Here is a 22,738-nt window from a genome sequence, read left to right as displayed (position 1 = left end):
AATTGGAAGAAATAGGATCACCTCTGAGTGACACAGGAAAGCATCGGACCCCGCATGCGGGTCTTGTGGAAAATGTCATTTATCGAGTCCTTAGGTCGCGTCGTTTGTCGCAAGAAACTAGATATAGCTATTCAACATGTTATTTATGGGTGATACCACTAACACTTAATTTATATTCTCACTAACACTTAATTTGTATTCTGCAATTTCGCTTCAGAAATCCAAAACCTCATTCCAATTGTAAGGTACACTGGCGAATATTTCCTGTTTATCTTGAGGCGTTGGCGATATTACCCGAGATTAATTTAAACCAGTAAACATAGTCCCATAAATCTCCCATCCTTCCTTGATCATTTGTCACAAACCGCATGAAAATTGGACTTCAGTTAGAAATTTTAGAACCAAGTGAAATCCGTAGTTTTTAGAAAAAAGTCACCTTGTATTAGAAGAGTATAGGATCCAATGTTGTTTCTGTTGTGTTGAACTTGTGATTTCATCACTTCATGGAATAAGTGAATTTACTCTTTACCTGCCTATGATATTTTGTTTGAACTAATTTGATTGTTCGATCCTCCTGTAACACTTTGAAATTTTAACTGTCCTCGATCTTTCTGTACTTGTGTCTCTGTCGTATCCGGTAGCGCTGAGCAGTTGAAGGAGAGAGTAACATAAGTCATGAAGATTTTTCTTTAAAACGTGACTACTGAGTGTGCCTTTGGTGCACGTGGTCTCGGATTCTATTCTCGGTCGGAGAGAACAAAAAAAAAGTATTTTTATAATCATTAATCATCCGTCTCATTTAGCCTAAAGGGCATAACCGTGGGTTTTGAACTAAAAAAGTTACTTATTTTTTTTAAAGAAAGAATACGTTTTATTTATTTCTACTTCTTTTACAATTCTTCCTATATTCTATCTGAGTATTAGAAAAAATGAAATTTTTGAGTTTTACATCCTACGATTATACCGGTTAGGCTAAAAGAGACTGTGATGATGAGAGATGAATTAAATGAACAAAGTGGGATGAAACGGGAGAACCCCGAGAAAACCCAAGCACACAGTGTTTGTCTACCACAAAGTTCACTTGGCGGGAGCAGGGTTTGAACCCGGGACCTCAAACATCAGAGGTGAACGCTCTACCACTGAGCCACTGAGCATTAGAATTAACAATCACATGACTCATTAACGAACCATAAATATGATATTATGCTTACCTCAACCCACTCTGTTGACCCTACCATCCCAAATTCTTTAGCACCCCAGCTACAAAATACAAGTGTACGACGTGGTCGCCATCCTATAAAGAAATAAAGACTGTTAATAATGGCTCGAATGTAATTATACGTGCTTCAGTTCGACAAATGAAATATCTATCTTAATATCCTACATGTTATGCCCTGTGCGCAAAATGATAAAATGATTCATGTTGAAACGCTGGAAAATATATGAAGTATTATTTTAAAATCCACATGTATAAAATTTGTCTATCTCATTGGATACATCGCCCTTTACACTTGAGCCAATAGGTCAACCACCGCGACATACGATTAATTACGACTTCGGCGTCATATCAAACCGTATTTGATAAAATGTTGAAAACGCTTAATAGCATTAATACTTATTGAGACAAAGATCCTTACAGTGATGTTTTAGGTATTTTTATTTGAATAGTAAATATATCTTTAGATATAACCTAAAGTTAATACACTCTTCGTTGCTAACAAACATAATTATACATTATCAAACCGAAAACAGAATATACCTTGATTGACTAACTGAAATATTTTGAGAAATTTAAAAACCAAATGATACTAATTCTTGCCTCGTTATTAAACCTTTATTATCAATTGTTATTAATCGTTATTAATCCATTATATTTCTAATGTAAGCCTGTATGTAAAACTGCAATTTAGTACCGGTATTTTATACTTACTTGTATTTTACTGGTATTTTATACTAGCTAGCAATACTGGTATTTTATACTTACTTTTTGCATACTATTTATGCAAAAAGTAAGTATAAAATACCAGTATCCTTTATTGAACATTTTTCTTATCCTTGATCTAGCGGCTAGAACTTCGGATGTTGGTGCATGAAGTCCTGAGTTTGCTTCTCGACAGGAGAGCATCAAACATATTATAGTAGGTTTCGTTCTATGCACCCACGTGACTGACAAAGTAGAGCGTAAATACAAATGAATAAAATTTGTTGAAAAATATTATTGGATTCACGTGTATACCTGTTCACATTAGTTAATAAATAAAATTAAAATTAAGAATCTTGATGTTATGGATTAATCATGAAAATAATTTAATTTTCATATTTAAATAAACTATGGTAGACAGCAAAAAGGATCAAGGACTTGAAGTTTCCACTTTGTCTAGTAGATGTCAAACACTGCAGGATGTTTGCTGGAATCTAAAGATATGATGTGTAATTTCTACTACCAATGTTTCTATAGTAGAAATTAAATATGAATGGCTACCATTAAGGTCATCGTCACCCGCAAAACATATTAATGAATTGACTCCATTAACGAACGGACGGACATGTCATTTTTATCTGTTAAGATGGTAACGGATTTATTCCATTAACGACTTAGTCCAAGATAATCGATCTAGATATCTACTGTAAAAAAAATCGCTTTCTTTCAAGTGTTACTTTGTAGTGTAACAAACTAACGTAAATCATCGTTAACCGTTAATATGGTAACGAATGTACTCCATTAATGAAGTCGGCCAGGAAAATCGATCTAGCTATCAATTACTATATTAAGTATTCTGCAGGTCCTAGAATTAATGAGTTATTTTTCCTTTTTTCAATTTCCACGTTCCTCGATCTTTAGTTTCCTCTTTTAACTCCCAATATTTTATTTTATATTAGAAATCATTGATTAGTTGTGCTCTTTTTCTTCCTATTTCTCGTTTTCCTTCCATCTTTCCTTCTATGGAGGTACGCAGGGATAAAAGTGGATCTGAAAAGGTAGGGGAGCCTAAGGACGTCACGCTGTCCCCTTGACTATCTTTGCCCATTGTAATCTTTTTACGAAGTGAGGGACGCCATAGATATTTTTGGAAGTGGGGTAACGACGCCCACCCGCGTTCCCCTCACTTTTATCCCTGTAGGTATGAAGAAAACAATTTCTTCGCAATCTATGAAGGATGCTGGCTAGAAATATCTTCTTCTCTCCTATCCGTTAGAAAACATCTTCGTTTGCTACACTTTCTGTCTATTTTATCTTCTTTATTTTCCTCCAACACCACGTTTCGAAGCTCTCTAAACATTTCTTCTCCAAGTCTCTTTCCCAAGTCCCAGAACCATCCAGTCCAATGCTTCTTTGGCTATGGCAATTCTTGACCTGAATACATCAACTACAAAGTAAATTCAAAAAATCATAAAGTCATTTCCGTTCAAGAGCTATAGTGTGAAGTAACGGACCAGTTAAAGATATTGTTCCCCATTAAGAGGATCTGAAACAAAGAATTCAAGATTCATTTTCGTACATGAGTTATCAGTGGAGTAGTGAACGTAAACTAACAACATAACTTACTTACTTGATCTTAATAAGATTTGTCTACTAGAATTTCGAAGGCAGTAACTTGTTTGCATCATATATCAAAAAGCGTATTGTTCTTGATTCCTCTTAGTGAACCATTCTACACCGTATTTCAAGTTTTCCCGCTATATTACGTACACGATTTTTTAAAATATTAATTTGAAGTAGAGCTCGATACACGTGTCATTCCTTAATTTCACACCGCTGAACGAAATCAGGTGTGTATGAAAACTTAATTTGAAAAATGCCTCTTTAAGATACTTCAGTCTTTTTTAAAAAAAAGAAATACGGCATTTGTACTTAAAGCTTTATGAATAAATAACTAAGATATGAAGTCTGGAAGTAGGTCTTCTGAAATTGGAACTCATAGTAGATATCTTTATTGGCCTGCTTAGGTTATTTTCGTTAATTTTCAACTTTTTCTTATAACTGAAAGCTTTTGCATATACGACGAAAAGATTTCTCGTTTATCAACATCCTTTCCATCTTTCCTTTCTTCAATTAGTATCGCAACCTTTATTACCTTTCCTTGTTTATCGCATTCCTCTTACGCTTCATACCTCAATGACCAATTATCGCTGCTGCTTCTTTCAATCCACGAAGTTTTAATATTCTTCAGAACAAATCTTCTTCTTATATAAATCTATGGTTCAGAGAACGTGTTTTACTCCGTTACTCTGGCTTTCCCAAATAGAGTGTAATTCATTTATATTCGTGGTATTATTATTCTGAGAAACTGAAGAATGAAGACAGTTATGAATAGTTCAAGCACCACATTAAAAGGCACTATAGATTTTTTACTCGTGAGGAAATTTAAAAAGAAAAATCACCAAGAAACTTCAAGACAAATTTAATTATCTATACTTTCCTTCACTTACCTTTCTTCTTTAACTCCCCAAAAATTCTTGTTGTCTCTACCAGTTGAGAAGTTCCACTTCCAGGATCGATTGCTCCATATCCCCACGAATCTCTATGGTTTCCAAGGATTATATATCGATCTATAATGTTTAAAATTAATTAATACATTGTTATCGTTATACCATTGCCAAATCATTATTGTGATTGTCATTATATTTCAAGATAAACCCTTTGTTAGTTTTTCTGTCTTGGAGTACTATTGTTGACCAAGTCCGTGGATATCGACAAACAGCGTTTTTTCTTCCAGACATGAATTTTGAGGGCCACTGGCCCTCCGGAGCTCTGAGAGTGCCCCTCGGAGAAGACCAAAATAATGCGTCTGTAATATAATAGTAAACAGAATAATACCGTGTGAAAATAATGTTCCCTTCCAAATGCTAAATGTGCTCTCCGGAACATTTTTTCCTGAAAGAAGCACTGCAAGTGAGAGTAACGTGAGGTGGTGGCTCCTGAGTGAATCATTAATTTGAATTAAGTTTCCGAGCATGATCAATAATTTTGAAATTTGGTTGTCCAATGTTTTCTTTATTTCTTTACGTTTCCAACTTCTGTTGAAAAAATACCTGTTACATGATTAAAAACTACGTGGTCAGCAAAATACAAATGCATTTGTCGTTTTGCTGAAACTGTGGCATGATTATCAAAATGGTAGCATACACATCAGCTTCTTTCCACGTCCTTTCCTTCCCTATTTAGAACTGAGCCTTAAGTTGCCTAAAAACACGCCATAAATAATTTTTAAATAATAAAATCAAAGGATTAACAATTTTGCTTTCTCGTACGAAAAATCTTGCGGATGCTAATTAGTGTTTCCCAACGAGACGAAAGGTGTATTTTCAAATTCGAGACCAGACGAGAATTCTTTTCTCGTTTTCGAGATGAAATGAGAAATTTCTAGAGCCTAATGCCTAACACTTGTTCACCAAACTCTTGGGTCTCAATCATTGTTTTAGTGTTAAACACGATTCAGAGTACAAAAAGTACAAATTGTTAAAGTGGTTGTACAAACACACCGAACAGATTTATGGAAAGATATGCAAGTCATTTTACGCAATATACTTCAATAATAAATATGATTTAAATGTTATTATCTCACACCCTTCATTGACCTCTCGTGATACTTAAGGATTCTGATAACTTCTAGATGAAATTTAGAAGAAAATCAGAGCATAAATTTTCCATGTAAATTTACAAAATGATACAAGAAAGTTTCGAGACAGGTCGAGAAACAGGTTTCCGAGAATCGAGATGAGGCGACAATTCTGAAAAAATTATGAGATGACAGGGAAAACCTTATTTTTCGTCTTGTCTCGTCTCGCGGGGAGCAAGTTATATGAGAAAACGTTTCAAATGGAACTAGTAAGTTACCCTACTGCGGGAAAAAGTTGTCATTCATTTTTTGTTTTTTTAAAAAAGATATTCATGTACTTAGTTTTAACAAATTTTTATTACAAAGAAACAGTTCATTTACAACACAGCTAATCAACCGTCTTTTCAATTACTTTCCTATACCTCAAATTGGGCCTCAGCATCAGGTTTATTACCACGATTTCTGTGTGAAAATTTGGCAAAGACGAATCCCCAAATTCTATTCCATATAACTCGAGAACTAAAGATCTCCATACCATAATGTTTCATATGTTAACTCAGCTCATAAAGCTCTACCGCCATGCCAAATTCGATCGAATTCGAATACGTTTCATCAGTTGGTTTTTAGTGAAATTTCTTAATTTCACTTACGCGTTAGTCGCAACCTTAATTTTGAGGACAATGCCTCAGGAACCATAATATTTCGTATTAAGCTAACAAGCGTACCAAGATCGTCAAGGTCCACCAGTGTACCAAGTTTGATCAACATCTGATGAATTTTATCAATCGTGATTTATTGAGATTTCCTGATTTCACAAAGCTGAAACCCTAAATTTGATGGCCAATAACACGAGAATCGATAGCCTGCATACCATAATATTCCATATGCATACTAAACTACACGAGGTCTACTTCCGGAGGCTGCGATGGCTCAGTGGTAGAGAGTTCACCTCTGGTCCTTGGGTCCCTAGTTCGACAACATCTCGTTCCAAGTGAAATTTGTGGTGGACAAACACCATGTGCGTGGGTTTCGTCCCACTTTATTAATTACACCATTGCATTCATTTCTCATCATCGCCGTCTCCTTTAGCCTAGCCGGCATAAGCGTGGGAAGTAAAATTGAAATAATTCATTTTCACAAATTCTACTTCCATGACGAATTTGGTCACGATCGGATAAGCATTATCGATATAAAATATCCTTTCACTAAGTTCAATCTCAGCTTTCAAGACCTATAAACTCAGGAACCAAAGGTCTACAAAGGTCTAGTGAAAAACGGATGAATTTCATCGATTGTGCACCGATATCAACAGAGAGTGTGTGTGTGAGGGGGGAGTGTGAATGAAGGACGAAAATATGTATATTCAACAGAAAACTTTCCTATCTTCGAAGATCCAGAGAGGAGGGTACAAGAATTGAAGCACTGCGGAAATTGAATGTCCAGTGTATAATAGAAGCCTATGTCAATACGCAAGAATAAGAAGAAAAATGTGATTGCACGTGTGAGTTGGAATTAGTATTCGACATCATTCATGTTATGTCACGTATCTCCAATAACTGTTCTCCTTTCAATCATAGATAGTAGAATACTTTGTGATGAACAGGCGACAGTCTTTATCTTGCACTATTGCGTAATAACCACTATATTTTTGACTTAAATATTCTAATTAATGCAACAGTAAAAAGGATTACGCACTGCAAGTTTCAATTTTGTCCGTTAGATGTCAACAGATGGAGAATATTTGCTTCCTTCTAACGGCGAGATGTGTAACTTCTACTATAATTCCAGAAAAAAAAAAAAAAAACAGAATTCAAAAATTCCCTTTCGTTCAAGAGTTATCGTGTGCATTAACGCACAAACGTAAGACGCTGTTACCCATTAAGATGTTATTAGGTTAAACCCATTAACGATCTTGTCCGAGACAATTGGTCTAGCTAAGTATCTATAGCAAAAAAAAAAAAAAAAAAAAAATCGTTCAAGAATTATCCTGGGTAACTAAGGGACAAACGTAAGACGCCGTTAGCCATTAAGATACTAATGGGTTGACTCCATTAACGAAATTGACCGAAGTAATCGCTCTAGCTATCCATTTCTAGAAATAGAATTTTAAAGAAAAACTGGCTTCCGTTCAAGAGTTCTCGTGAAGAGCAACGAACATACTTCGCATGGACAGATGTAGCATGTAGGTTACAAACTTTGCAAAATTTTAAGTCCAAGTTGTGTAATCCAAATAAAGCAATTTTCTCTTTCATTGGCCTTTCACATAGTTTAAAGAAGCATCTTTTAATCTTCTCGGTTTCAAAATTCTATTCATCTGTTTAAAATCATGAAAATTACTTGTTCGCAAAAGAAACTATGTCTGTTGCCGACTGGTGCAACGATAAGACATTTACGGGTATAGTTCTGAACATTGAAACTTTCTTCTGTGCCAATTGTAAACGTTTCTGGGGCAGCAATTTGGGGAGAGTGGGGTGAAGATTATTCGTCTTTTCCATGTTTCTTAGTACATAGGTTCTCAAGCTCGGGTGCGCGTACCGCCAGTGGTACTTGAGCCATTACTGTATGGTACGTATGGCTTATGGAAGTATTAATTATTGTGATACGCCACGAAAAAGGTTGAAAATTTTTGCATTAGTATATTACTTTATTAGTATATTAGTGCTATACTCATTACTTTCCTATTGATTAATATGTAAATGAAACTCGGTAATGCAATTGCCCCTACCTGTTCACTCTCAAATCACGCCCTTGTTATGTATATTGCAGATTGATTCCGACTATACAATTGGCTTTTCTTCAAGTATAGCACGTGGTGTGCGATGCTCTAAATCTAGAAATAATTATGAGAAGCGTATGATGTTCTGATTCGTTGATAAATAACAAAATCAGATATCAAAACAGAAACAAAATAACTTTTAACGAACTCACTTTCCTTCCAGGCGAGTCGTATACTCTTGTCGAATGCTTAGTGGCCGTACAATATTTCAAGTTTACAAGAGAATATCCTACTCCTAGCACTCAGAAACTTTTTCATCTCTATCAGTGTGCTATGGTTGACTAATGAGAAAAATAGTATATATATATATATATATATATATATATATATATATATATATATATATATATATATACACACTGACATACCACCGAATTACGCACACGTGACTGTTTGATGTTCTTGCATTGCGACGCCTACACACAAGTTGTTCCGATTACTCGCATTAGAGGTATAATTAGGCAGAACCTTTGCTTGCAAGGTATAGTAATCCGACAAGAGGAATGGGAGAAGCATGTGACTGAGATGTGTTCAATTGACGACAGGTTGTTGGTGCTCGATGAATGGGGCACATCATTTCAAAGATTCCTGATCACTAGGGGTTTTCATGTACCACAGTTGCTGAGACGATTCAAATGCAGGGAAGACGTCCGGGAACTAATCACAGTGAAAAGATCAGTGAGTCCTTAATGAACGTGGACTGCGTCCGCTCTGTCCTATCGTATGAACCAGTAGGGAACATACAATATCGCAAATCACATCCCAGCTGAATGAAGGTTTCATCCGAAGTGTTAGTGCAAAGAACGTTCAACGTTCTCTACAACTTCAGGAACTGCATACCAACTAGACTGCCCCTGCTCATACCCCATCATAGGTCATTCATGGGCTCAAAGGCACTGCTATTGGATACTGGGTCTGTGGAAACGGGTAGCCTGGAGAGATGAGTCCCTTTTCTGATTGCATCTCTCTGATGGGAGATTACGAATCTGACGACAAGATGAAGCCGTTAATCCTTCATATCAAATTGGTTCAGTCCGAGGTGATAGAAAGTCTATTAAGGCCTGAGACACATTTAGTTGGACATCATTGAGACTGTTATTCCACGTAAGAAGATTCCTGAATGCCGATCTGTATGTGGACATCTTGGAGGACCATATTAACCTTCTCTTAACCATGGTTCATGCCAATGGAACGAGCATTTTCCAGCAAGGCAACTGTCCAGCCCACAAATCCCGAATTGCGTTTAGACACACTTGACTGGTTCGAGAAACACTCTATCGACCTTCAATTAATACATACTCTCTCTCGCAGTGGGGAATCCGAGTTCGATTCTCGGCGGACCTCATGAAGTTCGAATCTCACGTTAAGTTGTAGGTGTACGTCTCATATAGCCTTGCTCCTAAATGGGACGCTAAACTCAAAATCCAACCCAGTCCTTCACGTGGACTCTGAATCACTTGAGTTCCCACCGGGAATCGCACTCGGGTATTTATAGAATAGCAAAATAAAGTATATAGTGAAACCTCAGAATAATGGAAAAGAATGGGAGTGATAATTTGTCCATAAATGAGAATTGTCTGTTATAAAGAAGTTACACAAATATACATTACTCGCAGCTCAATGATAATTGTATATAGTATTCAGTAAATGCATTAGTTACTCATGTAAATACAGGCTGACTGAGAAATATTGTACTCAGCATTCGAACTCTAGGAGATAAGGAACAAAAGCACCACTCGAGGATGTAGTTTGTATGTGTATGTTGTTACTAACTCCACGATTTATTCATTATTATGAAGTTTACTTTTATTTTTTAGATTCATGTTAATTGAAAGATGTAGATTTGAAATATGTAATAACCTGATGCAGTGCCTCTGAAAAATTTCAACTACATGTTGGATTGGCAACGTTGTAACCTTGTGGTATCACACAGTGTCCCAAACAATGTCCACCTGCCGATATTTGTATGATACAAAATTTCAGGGTCTTTGTCAATTAGTGTAAAACTTACAAGGGCATATCAAGATAAGTGGTCCACCTTTATAAAATAATAGACAACCAGTGTCAATCCACTCCTGATGAAAATTTCTCCAGTTCTTTCTTCACACCATAAATCTTGGCCAGTTAGTTTTCAGATTACTTTGAAGCAATACTTCTCGATATACTTCATAGGTGAACACCACTTCATAGGTGAAGAGATTTCCTACTTCTGACCTTGTCTCTTGGTATCTAATCAAGAGCTGCTTTCTACGAGGGCGAGTCAAAAACTATCTACACTTTTCATTCTACAGTTATTTACATGAAGCTAGGGTTATACTATGCACATCATTTTTCTGCGTAATCTCCCTCCTTGGTCAACGGTCAACGAAGTTACGTATTTCTTCCAAATAAAAGGGTTTCGGTTGGTCGTGAAGCCCCTTTTGCACCGCATTTTGCACGTCTAAATCTGAGGCAAATCGGCGACCACGCAAAGCATTCTTGAGTAACCCAAACAAGTGAAAGCCAGATGAAGCTAGGTTTGAGCTGTAGAGAGGGTGTTCTAATAACTGAAATTTCAGCTTATTGATAGTTTCAATAGTGTGATGAGCCAAGTGTGGCCGTACATTGTCATGCAACACCAAAACTTCCTTCGACAACAAACCTCGACGTTTGTTGCGAATTGCCGGCTTCAGGTTCTTTTTCAATATTTCACTATAACTCGCACTGTTGATCTTCTTTCCCTTTTCCATGAACTCTGCCACTATGAGCTCCTGTCAGTCCCAAAACATAGTTAACATAACCTTTCCTGCGGATAGCTCAGTCTTGAATTTTTTCTTCGTCGGAGATCCAGGATGTTTCCACTGCATACTCTGGCGCTTTGATTCTGGCTCATAGTGATGAACCCATATTTCATCGCCGGTGACTATTCTGGTTAAAAATGCATCACCCTCGTTGTTGAAGGAGTGAGTAAGCGTTGACAGACCCTAACAGGAGTGAGCTTGTGTTCTGCAATAAGCTTTCTTAGTACCCACCGTGCACAGACTTTATGAAAACCTAGCTTGTCGTGGATGATTTGATGGGCAGAGCCATGACTGATGTTCAAAGCAGCTGCTACCTCATCGATAGTGATTCGTCTATTCGCCAGAACCATCTCTCGAGCTTGCTGAATGTTGTCATCTGTAGTGGAGGTTGATGGCCGTCCTGCTTCCTCCTCATGCACTTACACATGTTATTTTTAAACTTCTCGAGCCACAAAAACAGTTTTACGTGATAGTGCACTTCTCCCATATTGCGATGCTAGTCTGCGATGTCTGACCCTTTGACACCCTCCGAGCAAAGAAATCGGATCACTGCTCGTCGTTCCTCTTTGGTGCAAACTTCTAATGGAGCAGCCATGATATATCTGCAACAGAAGGAAGAAAAATGGAGAAATTAAAATCACTCTTTCACAACATTATCACAACAGTATAACAATAAAATATGCGAGGACAGACGACAAATGCGCAATGTAAGAAAAGTTATGACAAAAGTGCAGATTTTTGACTCGCCTTCGTACATCGAACATATATCATCTTGGAATATGTCCGACCCAATACCCCCTTGCCCTTTGCCCATTCTTCTTAATTGTTACTACCCATGAATATCGTCTCACATGGGCTTAGATATTGACTTCTTTTGAGGTGCAGGTTGAGTGTGGTGTACAGTAGAAGTGGGTTGTTGCTTACAGGTTGGTATTAACGAACTAGAATTCGTGTGGTTATTAAATTCACTTAAGGAAAATGTTGAGGGGTGGTTGGATTGGCCGATTAAAGAATGATTTGCCTGTGACAATTCCACATAGCTCCTCCTCAGAATGAGGTCCTGAGCTTTTTCTAATTCATGGAGTCGATCTTGTAAGTGCTGTATTGTTTGAAATGATTCCAAAGCTATCTTCTGTAAAAAAAAAAAAAAATCCTTTGTAATCCTAACGATAGGAAATAGATCTTCTGTTACTCCGAAGCCGCTGGCATTAACTGTCTAATGGCCCTTAATTTCCGTAAGAAATATGAGTCGACCGGTTTAACTTCTTTCTGTTGTATTTGAAAGATTTCTAATGTTACGACACTACACGTTGGAGGTTCTTGGTTCGATTCCATCGACGGGCTTTTGGATTCACGACATCTACTTCTCTGGAATAGTTTTTTTCTTTCTTCAGAAACTTCAATTATGTAGTCTCAAACTTCCTGGGAGCATATTTGTATACCTTTTTGTTTTATTAAAGATAAGTGCAATAGCAGATTCCTTTAACCTTATAACAAGTCAATATCTTTGCTCGTTTCCTTTACCTTTGTGCAATCTGTTAACTTCCTACTTGTGTCTGACTACGTTTTCACTTCTTGGCTGTGTCACTATACTCCGTTTGAGGACATTACTCACATCTAGCTAAAATGTAAATATTTGGAGCGCCCAGTTAGCTCTTCTCTAGCTGATTCCATGGATTGCGTCAGCTATAAGATATTGTCTGGTAACTATGTCGATGATTATTGTTAAGTTTGTATTTGGTGTTTACTCTTTTCTGCTGAGATTTAGTTTCGCACTTGGATTTCCTCGAAAAGTACAACTCAGGATTATGAGGTGAATTCCCCAGCTTGTGAGATCTTCGACTCTCAAACGTTTTGACTTATGTGACGTCACAAACACGGTGTTATGAGGAGGTCAGATTTTATGGATTGACCATATTTGGTATTGAGGAAATCAGGAGGTGTGTTTTAGGCCTCAGTCAGGGAAACAAAACTGGATGGTGGGAGTTTCTCGGGGTACTTCGTTTAAAGTTGTGAGAAGAGCAACCAACTAGAGAGAGAGAGAGGAGAGAATGGAGTGTCAACCATTGATGAAGGTACAGTAAATAAGTCGAAACATCCAGTGACTACGCCATACTTTTCGTTATTAATCTAATTTTACCTTTCCTCATCTGCTGTACTTTTGAAAATACAAATTTGTGTTCGAGTTATTATTTCAAAATACCTTTGAGTTACATTTCCCTTATGCCTTAGTTGTTGAGTATCTTTCAGATGAAATTTATTTTCATATTCCAGCGTATGTTGCTGGTGGTGGAGAAACATCCCCAAAGTTAGTCATGTACCGGTCTCTTAATGACGAAAGGGATAGATGAAATTAAGCTAAACATAACCTCTATTTAGGCATGTTTCACTAATTCTGCCTTATACGCTGGTAAATTTGGACGAGACAATGAAATTAATTTAGTTTTAAGTTGGTCGTAATCTGGGTTGTTAAATTGATTTTGGTTTTGTAATTGTAATACAAAATCGAGAGCTACATCCTGTAAATATATCGCTAGTATTTCTTTCTTCTTTTCGGGGGTCCATGCCTGGAGTAAAGTTAAATGATCGAATAACATAAAAAATCGATCCGGGTCGTCTGTACTGTGACCTGCGTATCTAGGAATATTAACAGGTATTCGGGAGCCTGATTCTGCCATATTACTATCGTTCTCTATCGTATTTTTTTTTCAGATCTAGTTGTCGGCATAAATGTCTGCCAACCTAAAACAAATCAATTTACCGTTAAGAGTGTTATGGGAGTGCTAGAACAACACGGATACTATCTTTATATAATCCTGTCTTATTATCACCAACAGTAATACACTGCACTTTATATAAGTTTCTAAGTCTGTTTCTGTTAATAAAAATAGTGTCCCGTAGGAAAGTCCTTAAGAAATGTCTGTTGGATAGACGCCGACGTATCTACGATGTAAAATTCTCTATTTATGTAGGGTAGAGCAAAACATGATACACGGGAGTTTGGACTTTCCCATCACCTTTTTATTATAAAAGATACTCTTAAGTACAGAAATATATTACAATAAGTAGTTTCCTCTAATATTTTAGGTAAGAAAGTGAAAGGAACTCAATGACCAGGCGTCTTAGGGCTTATAGGAAAGATTCCTCTCTATTGACCAGCCGTCGTGAGAGGGAATGAGAGTTTGTTTGATTAGGTGTCTCACGGCGATCGGCCGTCACTAGAGAGAAAAGGTAAGCCAATGACCAGGCGTCTTAGGGCTTATAGGAAAGATTCCTCTGTATTGACCAGGCGTCGTGAGAGGGGTAAGGTGTTCCCAATGGAAAGGCGCCTTAGGGCTTTTGGTAGTTTGATCAACGGGGAGAGATTGATGCTGCTTGAGGTGTGCTGACGTCTTTTATCCTAAAATGTCAGCTACCTTCGGTGATCTCCGTCTTGCCGACTGTTGGCGATCGTGGGCGACTCTTCGTTACTGTCGTCTGCGTTGTATTTGTTTATTGCAAACACGTGTAGTACACACATGGTCATGGCATGATGTGAACACATACGAAACCTTACAATATCGTCTTACATAGACTTAGATATTGACTCCTTCTAGTTCTGTATTTCCAACTTCAATCCTTGGTTTGATTTCTAAGTTGTTCTGTTAAACACCACTCTCGTGTTGTCCGTATTAATTTTCAATCCGACTTCCTCGCTTTTCAAATTAAACTATTCTATCATCTTGGAAATCTGTTTTTTTTTTTTTTTTTTTTTTTTTTTTTTTTTTTTTTTTTGCGACGAGAACTGTCATTAAGTAAATGGAAGTGAATCAAATGTTTCCCATTTACATTTATTGCTTTATTCTTGTAATTCAATTGGGGCTGTGATGACTCACTGGTACGCTGTGGAACGTAAAACTTAAAGAACTTTCACTTTTTGTAATTCAACGAGTGAAGTACGTGCTGAAGTTTCTTTTCAGGCAGAGGATGTTAAGAATGCTCAAGCTATGGACACGTTGCTATTTAAAACTAACTATTGCTACGTATAATGTGATATCTCTTTCACCAAAAACAATATTCTATGTTTGTTTTAATCTACTCGCTTAATTAATTTAAGATTTAATTTAATTTAATTTAAGAAAGTCGGGAAAAGGGTACAGAACGGAACGGTACGGAACTGGGACATCATCGGATTAAACGAAGTAAGAAGAAAAGGAGATGAACTGATCGGATTGAAAGCCGCTTTTCCTTTCAGCTATCCTATTACGAGGAAACAGATTGTGGCAAGAGTGGCGGTGTTAGATTTCTAAATAACGAAAAAACTGAAGAGCAATGTCTTCGAAATAGATAAGTCATCTAATCCAATAGCAAGGTTTGCCATCAAGCTATTGCAACAAATATATACAGGGCGCAACAAAGATGCACGGCTAAACTTTCGGGAGGAACAGGCCCGCAACCAGCCACATAGATTTGAGGGGCATTAATATGTTTGGGGGGGCCAAATCATGAAACATTCTCTTACCAATAACTTAATTGTGTTTTTTGTATTAATAATAGCATTTTGAGTAAAGGTTTGGAGGGGCCACGTAGTTTAGTGGGGGCAGGCCCCCTAGCCGCCCTCTGGTTGCGGGCCTGTGGAGGGGTGGATTTCGTATGGAAGAAGCAAGTAAAAAAAGTCCATATGAATCTATGTCCGGAAACGTAAGATTACGGAGCTACAACCATTACCCACCTGACGCTGTGCGAGGAACTGACGAATGCTACAGTCACATTATCTCCACCCTTGTTTCGCCGACAATGAGCAGAGAGCCATGAGTGCTATATCAGTGGAAAAAAATATTGATCACAAACTCCAACGGAGCCATATTTGTGCTCATTGCACTGAGCTGTAGAAGAAGAAGAAAAAATTCAGAAATCACAAACAAAAATTTGAACATTTATTTAGCTGCGTACCAACACTGCTGTCATTGGGACAACGACAAAAACACACCACGATGCGATAAAGTAAATACATCAAACATCATAAAAAACTATTTAGAAAAATCATCATGCACAACCATTTACACTAAATGTGTTGCCTCATCAGCACCACACAAATAGTGTACTGTAAATGTTTATGTTTAAGTGCCATTAAGTAACTCCTTACAGTAAATGTTGAAACTGTCTCTTTCCTGCCTGAATGCAAGCTTCAACGAGTCACCACATGGAAGCACGAACGTGTTCCCAAGTTCCAGGGGGATTCTGTATTCTATCACCAGCTGCGTCGATATTAATATGGAGCGTTTCCACAGTATCCACACCAGGTTCGTAGACTAAAATCTTTAAATGCCATCAAAGATAGTAGTCCAGAGGAATCAGATCTGGGACTGTGGAGGCCAAGTAACTGGTCCTTTACGCCAGATCTGTCGAGTAGAAAACACTGGATTTAGATTTTGTCGTGCTGTAACACTGAAATGAAAGGGTATCCCGTCATGATGAAATGGAATCATGGACGCAGTGCCAAGGGAAAGTTATTTACTGCGTTCGGAATGTGGATTTCTAGAAATTCTCGATAGTTGTTTCTCGTAATTTCTTGCAGGAGTATGTACGGAAATAGTTAAGTGTTAACGATAATTACGCACAATATATCGAATGTAAATTGTTGTTGATCTTCTGGGACTAATCCCATGAGGATTTCCATTCGTCCATACACATACATTATAATAACTGAAGATGCTCTTTCGTGTGAACTGCTCCTCATCTATGAACACTATGCGGAAGAAATTACGAGAAGAGTGTATTCACGACGAATGATTGGCTAACAAGCCTGGACTCGCTATAAACGATATGGGTAAAGGTTCGCTCGACGACAGATGTACCATATCTATATGGGTTTACACATATTCGCCGAAAAAATCCTCTTGTGCTGCACACAGGATGTTCTCGCACAACATCCAGAATCTGCTCTCCCGCCTCGAAGATCATCACTCTTGATCTGCCCTTACTTCCAGCAGCAAGAGTCGCAAAATTACCATGTTTGCTAAGGCAACCATGGGCAATGTCGTCCGGAGTATCTCTGTTGGTATAGCCGCTGTGCTTTTCATGCATTACCATTCAACAATAATGCATATCGGTTAATTCTGCATGAATGTACATGTCGTACCTGTGTACACTGTTCTACAAACCAGTATCCAACAATAACTACGTATTCACTTGTTACACAACCACATCTATTCAATGACACCACTTGCGATCACATTTTTAGCATGTCTTCAGTATCTCTTGTAGTCACTTTTTGCACTCACCTTTAGCCACGTCATTTTCTTTCCCACAGCACAACTTGCAGTCATTTTTAGTTTCGTCTTATGTACCTCAACACCACTCTCAATCAGTTTGAAGTATCTTCTTCTGTTTCACAGCACTGCTATTACCCAGGCTCACGGTAGTACTTTACGTCTGCGATGCCGGTGTGACTACAGTAATTTTGTGTTCGTAATAGCTACGAAAGTTTTCTGTCTCAATGGCTTTTTGATTTGGATATTTCATTTACAGCTACACATAACGTTTGAAACATGTTATGTCTTAAATTGTATATAATCACAGTACGCTATGAATTTTCAACTAGTAGTCTTGTGGCAGTCACGTTGGTTCCCATAACTGACAGTAGGACATTTTGTGTTCAACATTCTCCTATTTCCTCCCAGGTTGTACTTTCGACACGATGTTTCTGAAATGACTTCTGGTTATGCTTGATGATGTTATTGTATTCGGTTGGGGTATGGATAGTGTGTCTGCCTGCTAAGCGGCATTATAAGTCGAGCGTGGCCACAAACCCTGCTCCATCTTGACCGAGTTTCCGACTCGTTTTCCTCAGTCCCACCACGAAAATGCCAGAATCGCATCTTATGTAATGTCAAGGTCGTTGCCCTTCCACATTCTTGGAAGTTTCTCAACCACCGTTTCCCCTATGGATGTTTAAAGGCTATAAATAAGTTTAAATTGAAACTCGTGAATGTGTTTTTGTCACTGTATCATTGATAGCAGTGTTGGTCCACTATAACGAAATAAACGTACGTACCAATTGTTTTCATGATTTTTGAGTTTTTTCTTCTACTTCTTCTACACCTCAGTGCAATGGACACAAATGTGGCTTCGTTGGAATATGTGGTTCATATTCTTTCCACTGAAATACCACTCACTGAAATAGGAGAAACAGTGGTGAGAGAATGTGACTGTTATATTCGTCAAGTCTCCTCCCCCAAACGTCAGGTGGGTAATGGTTGTAACTCCGTAGCTTTTTATTTACGGACATATGGTCAAATTAAGTTTTTTACTTGTTCCCAATACGGAATCCACCCTGGAGTTCCGCCGTGCACATTTGTGCCAATGCCGTTTTACCTCGTGAAGTTTTCATGCTTCCAGTACCATTTCAGTACAGCCTTGAGTTCAACAAACGATAACTGAACCTCAGCCATTGTTGCTACTTGACACTTCATCATCTTCTGTTGCACTGGCTAATATGATTGGCCCATTCCAGCACCAATTATCCTCATTTGCATGATACAAATTGGCAGCTCCGCCTACCACGACAAATTTAATACCTTGCACTACACTACGCATTAGATTAGTGAGTGTAAGTCTTTTTGTTTAGAAATTATTTGACTACAAACAGTGATAACATCTTTTGGACAATATTTTGGCACCGATACCGTCCGACAATTAAGCAATGAGACTGATTTTGTTGTGACCAAACAAAGATAATGTAATAATACCTGTTTATTATTCAAAGTATATCCTTCCTGCATCAATATAGCGAGTGACACGATCACCCAAGAAGTAGAATGATTTCTGCAACTCAATGTGTGGTATGTTCCGCAATGCCGTTGTCACAGCTGCTTGGATGTCTTCAATAATGCCAAAAAGTCATCCTTTTAATGGTAACTTCAGTTAAGGGACCAGTGTATACACAGAGGAACAAACTGAAGAATAATTGGTGCTGCATCACACACATATACAGACTTGTCTTTTGGTCAAATATTCCTGAATAAGTACTGACCGGTGAGCGGGCGCATTATCATGGATAAGAAACCGAGCTAGCTGGAGCTGAGTATCCAGGCCGAACACGACGAATTCTCTTCATGAAACGATCCAAAACACTTAAATAAAACTTGGCATTCACTGTGTGACCTTCTGGTACAAATTCATGGTGAATGGTATCCTTACTGTCGTAGAAACCTAGAAGCATTGTCTTTACTTTTGACTTCTGAAGTCGAAGTTTCTTGCCTTTTGGAGATCCTTGGGACTCTCATTCTGCACTCTGACGCTTAGTACCTGGATCATAACAATAACGCCAACATTCGTCTTCCGTAACAATGGAAAGTAGGAAAATTTAATTCCTACGGGCGTTGCCAGGATGGCACGAGCGTAACCAACGGTTTCTTGGTTTCGTTCCTCAGACAACGAATGTGGCACACACCACGATGCGATCTTCTTCTTGCTCAAATCTTCTTCTAAGATCTTACGAATCGTCTCACTGTTAACACCAAACTCATCTGCCATTATTCTCACAGTCACGCAACGATTTTCTTACACACATTTATAAATTTTTGCAATGAGTTCTTCGTTACGAACAGACATTGGACAACCCGGTCGAGGTTCATCTTCAATCGATTCCACACCATGTTTAAAACATTCGCACCATCTAAAGACCCGCGCATGAGAGATTTATGTATTCCCATAAACTCTTCGCATCAAATCAACAGTCTCTGTGGCATTTTTACCCAGTTTAACATAGAATTTGATATTCGCTCTCTGCTCCACGATACTAGCGTGACGAGGACCTCTCGGTGACTGCTGGTAATGGCGCCGTACTTCTCGTCATGCTTCGCGTGAGACAATGCGGCGTTGCCACATTGTAAAGGAAGGATTGCTCTTTCAAACGCATATATTGTTTTGCATATGCATTTACTGTTTCGTCTTAATAAAATCAGTCTCATTACTTAACTGTCGGACGATGTATATAAGCAGTCTTCAATCCGAGAAGTAGTGTGGACATATTAACAATTTCAATTATGCTTGCGGGCCACTAAGCTATAGTACAGTATTTAAGATTGTCCACAAGATGAAACGAGACAAAATGTTCGTGACAAGATACGAATGAGACAAAACTCTACCAATAGAAGTAGATACACTTTCCGAGACAAAACATCGATTTTTTTGGCATTTTTTTGAAATGAAACAGAATTTTCGTAAAGTAATATGAGACGAGATATAACTCTCCAAATAGAAATAGGTACTCTTTGTGAGACGAGACATTACTTTCTCGACATTATTTCGATACGAAACAGCTTTAACTTTTGCCTCTTAGGCAATCACAAAGATACTTTGAATTGTAAGAGGTTACAATCTATTTTGATTTAATTAGGTTTTTGAGTTAAGGGTGCCGACCACAAGAAAGAGCTCTGCAGGGTACCTCTGTCCCGCAGGCCATGCGTTGAAGACCATTACTCTATAATTTAGGTCTAAATTTTTCGATATCAGTCCTTGAGAAACTTGCCGTATCTACCCTCCTTGAATTACGATACTTATGAGAAAAGAGCTTACTAATTGCCTACGACATTGAGTTTGTATAAGTATATATAAGTACCTATTAATGTCTAACATAGTTACTGCATCCGTAACTTGTTCCCGACCTGTGAATCTTTCCTGCCAACTGGCTAACGAGTATTTTTCTGTTCGCGTGGTCTGAAGTAGGATTCTACTTGCCTTAAGCATAAACCCGAGTAGAGCCTGTCTATGCTACCTGTGCCCTCGGAAAATATGCGAACTGTACTTCGGCCCCACTATATATGTGAACTATAGTTTCGAGATGAAATACTGTCCTCATATTGTAATTAAAGTTCACGATAAATTTCAGTCGATTTCTCACCTTCCGACCGCAGAAATCGGTTCACTGCTCAGGTTCTTCCTTAATACAAATTATTATTAGTGGACAGGACATGTTTACACTGTAGTAGCCGGAACATAAATAATGTAATCGTAATATGCACACGTGACCGGCACATGCATCGCATGTGAAGAAGGTAATATCACACCTTTGAGGGTGTGTTATTGGCGAAAGTGTAGATAATTTTTTACTTACCCTCCTATATCTAAGGTTTAAATGTAATCATGCTACGAATAATTGGAAAAATAATTTCATGGAAGATAGTAAGATGTTTAAAAGACCTCCGGAAGACTGAAGTGGAAATTAATGATAGGTGTAGTTTTTATTAATGACAGATTTTGTTATATTACAGAATTTTTTTTAAAAAATAAAATGTTTTCTAAAAGTAATGTCATAAAACAAAACAATAACATTTATAGTTGTATTTGTAGTTGTTGAAGTTTAGCGTACCCTTTCAGCACCGTGGCTATATTAGATATGGATATACATTTTAAGATGGAGTTCGAAAAGAATATATGCATACAAAAGACAGAATAATGATATTTGAAATTTTGGAAGCTAAGATCGTTGGGATACAGGGTTTGTATGATAAGTAATGAGACCAGGTCTGGAAACATTGTTTTATTGATCTGATCTGTACAGGGACTTAAAAGCTTTCGAAGTACTCTCCTCTTGCGTCGATGCACTTCTGCAATCGATGTTTCCACGCTGCAAACGCCCCCTGGAAGTCAGCAGCCGGCATGTCCTTTAGAAATGTGGTCACGGCTGCTTGGATGGCTGTGACGTCTGCAAAACGGGTTCCTTTCAAGCGTGGCTTCAGCTTCGGGAAGAGGAAGAAGTCGGCCGGGCTCACATCTGGGCTGTAGGGTGGTTGTGGAAGGACTTCCACCCCAATCCGGGTCAAAAAGGAGGTCACTAAGAAGGCGGTGTGGGCAGGGGCATTGTCGTGATGCAACTTCCACCGGCTAGCGATCGCCGGTCTTTTCCGCTTGACGCTCCTGTGCAGTCTCTCAAGGACTTGTTTGTAGAAGGCGGCGTTGACGGCTTGTCCTTGGGGTACAAACTCCTTGTGGACCACCCCCACATTGTCAAAAAAAACAATCAACATTGTTTTCACCTTTGACTTCGACATTCTGGCCTTCTTGGGGCGCGGGGACGCAGGAGTGTGCCACTCCGCGCTTTGACGTTTCGTTTCAGGGTCGTACTGGAACACCCACGACTCGTCACCTGTTATGACGTCATCTTCAAAGTTAGGGTCACTGTTCATGAGGTTCAACAGTTCCTGACAACAATCAACACGTCGTTGCTTTTGTTCGTCAGTCAACACTCGCGGCACCAGTTTCGCACAGATTTTTCTCATTCCCAATTGTTCCGTCACAATCTTGTGCACTGTTGTGTGGTTCATATCGAGTTCATCAGCAATCAATCTCAACGATAATCGACGGTCTGAGTTCAGGAGATCCCTCACTTTTGCCACAGTTTCGTCCGTAGTCACTGTTGTCGGGCGTCCAGCCCTCTCCAGATCCTCAACGCTTTCCCGGCCGTTCCGGAACGCACTGTGCCAACGAAACACCTGGGCTTTGGATAGGGCTTCCTCTTTGTAGGCCTCCGTGATGAGAGAAAGCGTCTGAGTAGCCGTTTTCCCCAGGCGAACGCAAAATTTGATCGCATAACGCTGTTCGATGGAACCCTCCATGTTTGTTGATTTTCCGCCGTG

The 22,738-nt window shown here is 38.4% G+C and overlaps 1 protein-coding gene across 1 annotated transcript in view; it reads right to left on the bottom strand.

Annotated features, from left to right (window-relative positions):
* The window catches only part of LOC145661086 (uncharacterized), a 45,628-nt gene extending 28,445 nt beyond the window's left edge, over positions 1-17,183 (bottom strand). Inside the window, exons 1-3 of the mRNA XM_081726529.1 lie at positions 16,955-17,183; positions 4,432-4,551; positions 1,212-1,294 (exon numbers count right to left, since the gene is read on the bottom strand). Of these exons, the coding sequence (XP_081582655.1) occupies positions 1,212-1,294; positions 4,432-4,551; positions 16,955-17,183 (432 nt within the window). The remainder of the gene's footprint in view (positions 1-1,211; positions 1,295-4,431; positions 4,552-16,954) is intronic.
* Positions 17,184-22,738: the final 5,555 nt, after the last annotated feature.

Source organism: Thermobia domestica, chromosome 9 (genome assembly GCF_964235325.1).
Source record: "Thermobia domestica chromosome 9, izTheDome1.hap1.1, whole genome shotgun sequence".
NCBI classification, from domain to species: domain Eukaryota; kingdom Metazoa; phylum Arthropoda; class Insecta; order Zygentoma; family Lepismatidae; genus Thermobia; species Thermobia domestica.
Note: the sequence above shows the minus strand (reverse complement) of the source record. Positions and strands in the feature narration are given on the sequence as shown.